Genomic DNA, 11,460 nt, shown 5'->3' with positions numbered 1-11,460 from the left:
TTCAAAAGTGGAGATCCCTCCACCCTGTATTCTTTACCAGTTGCTTAGCCAGTATTTTGATTAACAGAAAATCCAGCGCACCAAAAGTACATTTTATTGCTAGTTAATTTGCAACTTTTTGTTCTTTACTTTATAATGATAGTATTTTTTAGTCTTTTTTAGTTGGATTGTGGGCTCTTAATAACTTTATCTCTCTATCATCTTAATTCCTCTAAGTACACATTATGTCATAATGTTTCTCTTATTCAGTGCAGTGTAGTTTGAAATTTTTGGCTATCATGTATAAATGTTAATCGTCCATTTTTTAATTAGGTGATGTATAACGTTTTCTATGCTGTACTTAGATATAATGCTTAATAAAGCTGATATTGGTAGGAAAGCTTTAAGGCATAATGGTACACGAATTGTAAAAGTTTTAGAGCCATGTTTTATAGCCTCCCGCCTTTCCGGCCCAAGGGTATCCCGTCCCGTCCACCAGCATACAGATACATAGGTGAAACACTTTCCTCCATGTAAAAGAAATGATTCTTTCAAATGTTTGAACATTTTTAAAAGTTTTCAAAGGTCTTTGTTCTGAAAAAGCTTTTTCAAAATTCTTTTTTTCTCCGGGGAAGGAAATAGACACAAAAAGACGAAAAATTGTCCAGAGAATTTGCAAGTGAGCCATATGATTTTGAGACAAAAATCTTTTGTAATTATATATTCATGTGTCACCTCCTAGATTTCTTTTCCTGCGATGTTTTGATCGGGCGTTTCTAGCAGCAAGCAATCTTCTTACTCTGTTAATGGCATTTCGTTATTCCTTGGACCTGTTCCTATTTACGTTTTTCCTTACCGATGTCTCCGGTCCCAACCGTTTCAAACAAGAGGAAATTCGTCGAGGTTCGAACGGTGAGAACGGTACTTTTTGTCTAATCTTTGTTGCACGTAGGGTTTGACTGTTTCTATGGCTGTTTGACTGTTTATGGCTATGACGTAAAACCTAGTGTCCGACACCTTACATTTCCACCACAATAACCTGCTCCACCTCAAAAAGCACCAAGGTTTAAACTAAAACGTATTCAAACTCGGCAATCTCGCCGTTTCTTTGCATATTGTGGTAACATTCAATCAGTGGATCATCAAATGAAAATCTTCTCTTCGTCATTTAGGCTTTGTTTTTACTTAGGGTACTTACAGTAGATTGTGTTCACCTCAAATGATATTTAACTCACGCTTTAATGCACAGGACTAGATAACAGAAATAAAATTTAACATTATAATGAAAGCAAATTGACGGCTACATATGTTACGTGTCTGTAAGTAACCACTTATCTTTAGGCCTTATCAAGAAATACCTGATACGTTATCATAATTCTGCCAAAAAACCACATGGGTCTGCAAATCGATTTTATTTATATTTCCAATCTTCTTTCCAATATTTATAAAATTGAAATTCTAGCTCTTGCCTCCATTATAAATTAAAAAACCTTATCAAGCAGCTGCATATTATTTCAGTTCCTGATAATAAATGAATATTTTAGATCCAAAGCAAGCGGATAAATGGCTTTGTCATCGATAAATGCATACAACTTTTCAGGGAACTATTTTTATAAATTCTATAGCCATTTCAATATTCCGTCAAACATAACTAATAGCTCCTCGAATTGCAAACAGAAGACTTTGAAACAAAGAGTGCAACCTTTTCCCCAAACACAAACCAGATCTTCAAACTTTATAAATCATCAATTCTGTTCAAAATAAACTAAATAATGTACAATTTATCGTTTTACTAAATATTTATAATCGGCTCCCAATGGAAGCACCACTACACATCTGTGAATAAAACAATCTATTTCGTTTGTATGTTGACTTTGCTAATGATTTAGTTCATAGTAAAAGCAAGTACAAAATGAAATCCAGAGAGTATCTTAGGAAACAATTAAAAAAATGCTCTTTGATGTAGAAATAAAGAGCAGTATACGAGTCGTTCTTTTTGCGTTATTTGTATCAACTCAAAGTGAAATTTCCCATGACCTAAACGAATCTCTTCTACTCTAGACGTTATTTACTTTATGAAAAATCATACAGCCTTACAAGACCGTTAACAAGATCAAAACTAAAGGGGTGATTGCCCTACGATCCAATGGCATCATAAAAGCGATCAAATGGCATCATAAAAGCGATCAAATGGCATCATAAAAGGACTTGATGATTATCGAGGGGCTGAAGTCGTTAAGATTCCTTGCGCGTATATGCAAAGGAGTACATGGGGAATTGTATGCCAGGCAAAATAGAAAACAGGCAAACATTCTATGGATATTGCTAGCTGTGCGTGTTGGAAAGCTTCTTACATAAAATGCTCTGGCTTAATATGGCTTTCAAATAACGCAAAATTACGAAGGACATTTTAGAAATAGGGCATCATAGACGAATCTCACAGTGCGCCCTTGAAGCACTGAGCCCTTGAAGCAGCTGGGTATTGAAAATCAGTGTATACTAGAGGACACGTTTAAAAGTACTGTGATAAAACAAGACATAAGGGTAACGTATTCTATTTAAATACTGAAAAATCATATCCCGCAATTAACTTAGTCACCGTAATTTAATATGTTAACACTAATACTTTATACTTTCAATCAAGCATGGTCATTGTTATACAATTATGAAACAGCACACAGGAGACAATACACAACTCAAAACCATTTACAAACATAAATCATCAGAGAACGCTAGCTTGCCAGTATTGCCGCATTGCAGCTTACCATCCACGTTTTGCAGGCATTTCCTAATTAAGCGCCAACCTGTGTATTCAAACAAAGTCCCCAAAAATGAAGTTGTGGTTGAAAACAAACATGGTGGAGTTTGAATGAATGCTGGATCAATGACATGCGCGCATTTAACACTTCGGACGTATTTCAAACTAAGATGGGGGACTTAACATTCAAAACCTTCTAACTATCCTGCCTTGGCCTGTTTCATTACATTTCACTACATCTCAACCGTCTGAAGCTATATCCTACATGACAACAATATCCTATCTAGATCAGTTGCAGCCAGGATGAACTAACCATCAAGTCAGGATAAAACATTCTCACAAAACTTTTCATGCCAACACAGGCCAAATATCAAGCCATTATGTAAATGGCAACAGGTACACAGCGCATACAATTACGAGCCTCTTCTCTGACCAGCTCCTAATCACAGCCTAGTCACAAGATAGTATCAGGGGTACTGCGGGGTGCTACAGGGCGCAAGAAGGATGTCATGGAGGCGAATTTGTACAAACATCTTGCGCACTTTTTGTACGTTAATTCCCTCTAACTACCCCTGCAAAACTGGCTAGTCTTATTTCCCTTTGTGATTCACTTTCCATGGTCGCAGCACAGCTGGATGTCCACAGTACAACAGCAAAAAATGCGCTATCGCTACACCCTCACTCAATTAAAACAACATTGAAACTAAAGGGAACAGTTTCTACAAAGCTAAAACCTGCGATATGCTGCCATTTTGCGAATTTGATGCAAATCCAGAAGTCGACTGCCTTTTAAAAACATTTCAAGTGCACAACTTGAGAACCTATTTCTGCATACTGATCAGTTGTGACACACTGTTGTGAAAAAGTCGACAATGAGCTTATAACCGATGCACCAGTCCATGTAGCAGTGACTGGATTGTTGGCTTTCTTTAAAGAGAAGTGACAAGTGTGGTCTCCAACAGCAGACAGTTCCTTTTCTAGTCTCTCGGTAAAGCCTGGTAATCTAGTTGTTCCCCCTGTAATCACAGTGTTTTTCATCAACGTCGTCTTCAGGTCTTGTTCCGCACTGAAGCAAAGATAGTCGATTAGAAGTCAACAAATGAAGGCCGTTACAGCTCCCTTTAAGTTTTGGAGGTCCAACAAAAATCAAAAGTTCTCTAGTGAAGGACAATATATTGTATATATAGAAACTACCGAATTCCAATTGCTTCAGAGACTAATTAGAGGGCTGTAACTTTGCACAGTTAAAGTACTCCTTATAACATAAACACAGTATTCAGTATTTCACTCATGAGTTCGTTATAATTGTGTTATTCTATGAATGAGTTGATAACTGGTACTTCAAAAAAAGGGCACGACTTCACGCGACTTCAAAAAAGTTCCATCACTGTTACTGTGGTTCTTCATTCACCAAGATCACAACCCTTTTTAAAGGATTGCATTGCAAATGTTAGCTGTCTTAGCTTTAAGATAGACGTCTGTAGTTTATTACTCCATGCAACAACTACACTGTTGAGTATTTGAAGTCCTTATTGGGAACAAGATAAACAAACTTGAAAAATAAGTTTCAGAGGGTGAGCGTGCCAGCGTATGCCATCTGACACAGCATTCGATGGCCTTTCGAGAATATAGCATAACATACCTTGCAATGCTGTCTATCATCATTTCATGCAAAGGGCTCTGCTCCAATCCCAGAAGATCAGGATTGTACAGTGTCTCGGGGGATTCATATCTCTCAGAATCGATATCAATGATTTGTCCATCTGGAAGCTCATATATTTTCCTTACGTCATCATAGCGTTTCTTCAACAGTTCTCTTTCTGCTTTCAGGTCTGCGAAAGAGCAAGACAAGTCTAAATAATCTGGTGTTTATTAAGCATGAACGAAACCAGATTTACAAAGCGCAAACATAGAATCCTCACTGAAGCTACCTTATAAATGCTAATGAGTACAGGTATGAGAATTCACATGCTTTTTGTGCCATTATTAACATCTGTTGCCAGTAATACGTTCAAATGATCCGAAAAAGTCAATTATTGTTGCTCAACAGTGTACTTTACTAGAATGCCTCCACTAAGCCCTAAGACCTGGGCCATCATTTATTTCTGTATATTTCATAAACACTTATGTTACAGTAAATTAATTTTCATCGCAAAGTTGTCTTCATCAGGGCAACTTTACGGTCATTACTCAAAGAAGCTAATATTGCGAAATTAAAAACAGTTTGATATGAGACAAAACTTAACATACAATGTCTAAATGATATATTTTAGAGAATCGACATATAACATACCCTCAGCAACATAACAAAATTTCTCCATCATGTTTGAGAGGAGAAATTTTTCTGACGATGTACTGAATGCTAGGCCTCTCTCTGACAACAACAGCCTCCCTAAGTAATTCGCAATCTGATTGCCACCAATATCGAGTTGGTTAGTGCAATAAGGTAAAGAATGTCCTTCATATACGGGAATCGACTGGGTCCTTGAATACCCTGAGTTTACACACAAGCCTGTAGTTAGCCCCATTGAGTACAATGATAATGGTCCTTGGTTGGCCAAATAGAATGCCTGAGCTCCAAACCTTTCAAACATTATCTATAAAAGAACAACAACAAAATCATTCACAAATCCACACCAGCGCTAAACACTTGTTATATCAATACATTAAACAATTTTTCAGGAAATAAAGAATTACCAAGGCAAACACTTACTACAGGTTCATGTTGTGGAAATAAAGAACTACCCCTTCCACTCAATATTACAATAAAGCTGCAAGTGCAACCCGTACTTCATATTTTTTACTCTTTCAAAAATATAACCATGGTCAGAAAAATCATGGGTAAAAAAAGCCAAGAAAAAATATGGGTTTCAAACACACATATAAATTTATATCGTTGCTGCTATCTCTTGACATTACATCTGCCCTTTTAAAGCATTCTGCAGGATTTTACCCAGCATCAGAGCACAAAAAAGCTTTACCATAACACAAAAATCAAAAGTTGATTTAATTCGAAATTTAAACCATCACATTAAGCATTAAGGGGCATTCATTTAAATATTAAAAAATAAACAAAGCCAATTCCCTTACAAAGCAGGTACCTGACATACTTTCTAATGTTGATGTTAATTAATCAAATTCTTTCAATAATAAGACCCGTTGATGGTGAATAACCTATCTTAAACATTCACCCTGGCTGCAAGTCAGCTCTTGTAGGCCTTACTCGAGATATGCACAAAGAACAACACTTAAAATTGTCGAATATCCTTGGTAGTAAGTTAATTTTGCAATGGGCTTCTGCAAACACTTTACTTGTGAGTACGTTATTCCCAGAACAGACTGCTAATTTCAAGACTATACATTGCGACATCATGTACAAGCTAGACAGATTGGGATGAGGGAAATTTTTAAAGTTTTGACGAAAGAGCAAAGTCTAGTTGCTTTGAGAGGGTTGTCTGACAAGTGCAAATTAGAGTCATCTTTCAAATTCTAGTTATTGTAGCCCATCTTTTAAATATTTCATACCTCTGTGATCTTCTCTCTGTGTTTCTTTGGCATCAAACCAATCTCGGTGAGCAAAATCGGATGTTCTCTAACATTAACTTGTAATGTTTCTTCAATAACATATTCAAGAAGACTGTAAACATCAGACCAATTTGTGACCTCAGGCTTCATTGGATGATCTGTGTATGAAAAAAGGAAAACTGCAGATATTCAAGCACGTATACATCTCTGTTTCTTGCCTTTTTATGATTCTGTTTAATCTTTCTTCAATATCAATACAGGGTTACAACCAGAAAATCAAAATTTCAGATTCTGTATTGGAAATAAATCTTCTGAAATAGATAAAGACTGTTCTCTGACAAGAATCTGAAAAGAAACATAAAATAAATTTGTTGAGCTACCCAATACAATGTTAGTTAAACTAGCTGGCTCTAAGAAACATAAAACTACTGACTGATGAAAGACCAACTTTCACTTGTTTCAAGTTGAATAATGTTTCAACAACAACCTCAGATAATTGATAAATTTCATGACCTTACCTAACTGAAGCATTCCAGCATGCATAATTGCCTCATCACCAACATAATAGCCTCTTGTCATCCGGCTAACATCTTGAGAAAATCGTCTTGGAATTCCAATCACAGAAGGCAAAATCATATGTGGAGCCAGCTCACCAGCTAACCCAGTCTTCAGAAAACCACATCCAGCATCAACAACAACAGTTCTCTGCATTTCTGATTGAACAAGAAACAGTTATTTCTGTTTCAATCTACAGCAAGGCAGTGTCCAAGCCACATCATATTTTTTAAATTTAAGTTTCAAAATCACATAAACTAGGCCCCTGGGCATGACATGCACTGTCATACATGCCAACACTCCCGCAAATTGCGGCAGTCTCCCGATATTTTCCCTCAATAATGACATCCTGCACGCTATTATCATATCAGAGAAAAACTCCCGGAGTTTTTCGAGTTTTTGAATTTCTTGTAAGAGAGATAATCTTCACTGAAATGCATTCTTGTAATCAGTCTCAAGGGTATTTCAATCTCGCCGGCAAAAATCCGAATGCTCCACTGTTGGAAACAACATTTTTTTGTTTAAACGTTTTTTGATTGACAAAAAGGGCTCACCCTTAACAAAGCACCAACTATCTCCACCTTATCATGTAATAACTCAATATAATTGCCTAAACAAGTTTCTGAGACTCTGCAAGTCTTAGCCTTACAGTAGCAGGGAAGGCATAATGTTGCATAAGGTTTAACAAGGAAGAAGTCAATCAATATCATCATTTTCCGCCAGTGGATATTCATTTTAACATTAAAATTTTACTTTTAAAATTTGCTTCAAAGAATGCAATGCATTACGATTATAAAAAATTTTAACTTTATTTTACCTTTGTCCTAATCTACCTAGCCAAATGTCAGCAAACTCAATTATATGATAAATCAATTGAAAGCTTTTCAAATTCACATTCACATAAAACCTAGAATTGGTAAATTGTACAATTTATTTTGAATATTTATGGATTTATGACTGTTTTTGCCATTATCGATGACATCATCAATCATGTGATACTGAGGCAAAAGATTTATTGTTCCATCTCTGATTCTGAATCTCCATATTCGAAAGTATATAAAACCATCAAGGACATCTCGGTTAGGTGACAAATCAGATTTTTACAGCCATAGCCCTGCCTGATAGCCATAGAATATTTTATCCATATCAGTTGTTTCATATTTATCACTATTTGACAGTTTGTTTGCTTTGAAAGAGCAGATGTAAAATTCATTCATCTTAAATAACTTTGGCTGCCCACTCAAACCTCTAAGCTACTTTAAAATGAAATTAAGCCTGTGCAGGCATATTTGAAATTCTCATTGCAATAAAAGTCTAACCTAAAATTTGAGGAATGTATAAAAAATGATAAAATAACAAGTCGCAATTGACTTACCAGAGCTTGGACTCAAGAGCTGATCATCAGAGAAAACACCCCTCATTGCATCATCAGTATCAGTGTAGCTTAATAAGGAACTTTCAGACAGTGTGCTTGTGAATCGTTCTTGATCTGATGTATCATCAAGGGCATCAACACTCAAAGAATGCTTTCCCATTTTGTTGGAACTAATGGAGCCTTCTGATTTTCTACGGCACTCACTTAGTCTCCTCCGTTTTTGTATTTTTGTACTCAGATCTTCATTTTCTTTGTACTTTTCTTCTAGCTTATCTAATACTGCATTAAATTCTTCATCAGATTCAAACATATCCAATGTGTTATCATCATCTGCCAGAAAATCAACTAACTGTTCCGCATAACTAGACAGAGGTCTATCTGAATGAAGTTTCAATTTTAAATTATTTTTATTTCTAATAACAACTGGAGACTTAAACTCATCATCAGAATAAATAGAATCATCTTCCTCTTCCTCTTCATCATCTGCATCAAAGTTTGATTGCGAGTCAATTCTTTTTGGAAACTGTGAGTCACCTTTCTGATCATAATGGAAGCCATTTGTGTTGCCATTCTCTATCATACCATCAACATGTGTATTCTCTTCTGCAAAGGTAACATTCTGTGTTCGCCCATTCCTTTGCTTTTTGCATTTATCTTCACTGTCATCATCAGTCACCATACATTTCAATTTCACATCATCAAAAGCACTTGACATAACTTCTTTGCCGATTTCATCTGAAAACCTCTTAAGATTTTCTTCAAACAGATCATTTCCATTAACAGAATTTACTAACAATGTACTTTCAGGGGCCTTTCCTGATATTGTTTGGTACTGAACAGTATATTTTGCATCTTTTATTACAGAGTTACTAATGCTAACTGCCAGATTTTCAAGATTTCTTGCAGTTCTGGGAGCATCCCGACAAACATCTTTTGCAATTGACTGGCAGAAGTCTACAGATATATTTTGACCTGATTTTTTACATACAGCTGGTAAAATCTTGAAGTCTGCTTGATCTTTTCTTGTGGATTTGTCTTCAGCTAAGTCCCCATAAATAATGTCTTGGGCTAATCTGTCTGCGTACCTTTCTATCTTCCCAAAAAGATGACTGTCTTCTTTCATGTTTTCTAAACAGTCATTTGTCAATTCGTTTACAAATATTTGTTTACGAATGTCAGCTAAGGTTGAACTTTTTTTTAAATCATCCAAAACATCGCTAAAGATACAAGATGTTGTTTTGTTTGCAAAGGAATCTAACATGTTTGCCTTTTCAAAATTTTTGCAAACAGAAACTGATACGTTTGCTTCTACATGCATGCTCAAGTCATCCAAAATATGTTCAACGACATTGCACGTTTCTTCTTCACTTATCCTCGTGTTGGGTCTATCGTCATGGTTCTTGTCAGTGGCGTCAATTTCACTGTTAGTCCAAACCGAACGCGATTTGTCACCATCCACGCAAGTCCTTGTTTCTGTTAGTCCCATTTCAAACCCGTCAAGTTTGCTGTCATCCACAATTTTACCTGGATCGCTTACAGTTTCATTTTTTATATCATCATAGATTCCGGAAGTGAGACACCTCGTAAAACTTTCCGGTTCCAAAATATCTTCTTGGAGACCAATATTTATTTGTTCGGTAATGGAAGTCATGTTCTTGTCCAGCAAGAAAACTTCCGCACATTCTCTAGGCTTTTCCTTGCAAACATCGTTGGCGCATTCACAAGTTTCCTCGCGACTGACAAACTTTTCAGCAGCTAACTGACCTTTGGCAGACATATTCTGGTTGCCATCTTTATGGATCGATCTAGGCCTGATCTCGCCATTATCAATATCTTTGAGAGGAGGGTCCTTCCTTCTCCTGATGTTATTCTCCTTATCATGGGTTCCTTTTCCTTTACTGTGTTTCAAGCCCATTTCTCCTGTATCTTTCCTTTCTGACCCTTCCTGGTCAGATATTTTCGATTTCCTACGTTCCGTTCGTGATTTGTACCGCTGTCTGCACACGATGAGAAGGCCTAGTATGAACAAGAGATATACAAATACAGCATAATACGTTAATTTGCCCAAAAATCGCACTTCAATTCCCTCTGCCATTCCCACTGTTTTCCAAGCAAGATTATTTACAAATTTATAATGGGTGACGTCGGTCTTTGAGCCTTGGTCAAATGAATCTAACGTCTCCGATTGTTTTGCATGAAAAAGACCTCACCGCACACTGAGGCGCAAACAGTGGTCTGGTAACAAGCATAACTATGGTTTCTTACAGGAAACCCTATCAAAAAAATGCTGTTGTGACGTTGATAACCATTCCTTCTTGGATTTGGTTTCAATTCAATGTGTCATCATGGAAAGGACACTTATATGTAGAAATATTCGTAGCATTCGTGATCAAAACCAATTAGGAGCTAGGCCATAAATACAATCTAACAAATTTATTTAGTTACATTATTGTACAATTATTTAATATGCATTTTCAATAATTTATCTGTGTTGATTGCTCTAAATTTGTTCTTAAATTAATAGGGTGTAAGCAGTGCTATTGCTGGCTTTTTCGCTCTAGGGAGGTGTGTAGGCCTCGTTTGCCAACAAAGTGGGAGAGACAATTTTCATCGAAAAAGCACCCAAACATGGCTAAAAATCCTCGTTTTTGAGGTAAAATGTTGTTCAAAATTGCATTTCTCAGCCTCATTTCGTTCTTAATTTGTTCTTAACCTTTGACCAGTTTTGAGGCTCGTGCTCTTATAAAATTGTTCTTATAAAAAAAAGTAATGTTTTCATGAAAGGGAATGCTTCTTTCTTATAAGGACTTATTGTGCTAAAATAAGCGAATCCCGGTGGTGTGTGACAGACTAGTTGTGTCGTGCTTTTAACAAAAGGTAAGCTAAACGACAATTTTCCTTTTTTTAAATTTTAATCCATCAAAAACTCACGATCAATTACGATTTTTCCAGAAATTGACGAGAATACCTACAAACACAAAATTGTCTTGTCGAATTTCTGCATTGGAGAGCTGGAAAAATTGCTAAACACATAAAATGACTGTTTATTTGCTCGTATCTTATTTATGGAGCTATCGAAAGATATAGGTTTTCTGCTGGTAAAACCAAGAAAAAAGTTAGCGGTCTCCATGCTCAGGTATATATTAACCAACACCATATACTAAAATACATAAAAAATACAAAATACATCACCTAGCCTTCGAATTTCGTATCTTTCACTGTAGACTGAAAACTTAGCTACTGATCCTCGAGTATACCAGTTGATCTT

General features: G+C 36.2%; 1 protein-coding gene across 1 annotated transcript; it reads right to left on the bottom strand.

Annotated features, from left to right (window-relative positions):
* Positions 1-1,682: 1,682 nt before the first annotated feature.
* LOC135681716 (uncharacterized) lies at positions 1,683-10,778 on the bottom strand. The gene is made up of 6 exons (XM_065196305.2): positions 8,193-10,778; positions 6,781-6,975; positions 6,263-6,420; positions 5,031-5,334; positions 4,380-4,569; positions 1,683-3,803 (listed from the first exon to the last, which is right to left on the bottom strand). The coding sequence occupies exons 1-6, from the start codon at positions 10,285-10,287 to the stop codon at positions 3,527-3,529; spliced, it is 3,219 nt and encodes a 1,072-aa protein (XP_065052377.2). The 5' UTR covers positions 10,288-10,778; the 3' UTR covers positions 1,683-3,526.
* Between the last annotated feature and the right edge of the window lie 682 nt (positions 10,779-11,460).

This window comes from Rhopilema esculentum, chromosome 12 (assembly GCF_057945365.1).
Source record: "Rhopilema esculentum isolate cy_ngs chromosome 12, ASM5794536v1, whole genome shotgun sequence".
In the NCBI taxonomy this organism is placed as follows: Eukaryota; Metazoa; Cnidaria; class Scyphozoa; order Rhizostomeae; family Rhizostomatidae; genus Rhopilema; species Rhopilema esculentum.
The sequence above is the reverse complement of the archived record's forward strand: the minus strand, read 5'-3'. Positions and strand labels throughout refer to the sequence as shown.

What these genes read in the sequence shown, in the direction of transcription:
- LOC135681716 (XM_065196305.2), bottom strand. Translation starts at nt 10,287, where the DNA reads ATGGCAGAGGGAATTGAAGTGCGATTTTTGGGCAAATTAACGTATTAT. An exon ending in GCTCTTGAGTCCAAGCTCTG is followed by an intron (nt 6,976 to 8,192) that starts GTAAGTCAATTG and finishes TTGTTCAATCAG; the next exon opens with AAATGCAGAGAACTGTTGTT. An exon ending in ATGATAGACAGCATTGCAAG is followed by an intron (nt 3,804 to 4,379) that starts GTATGTTATGCT and finishes TCTTTGCTTCAG; the next exon opens with TGCGGAACAAGACCTGAAGA.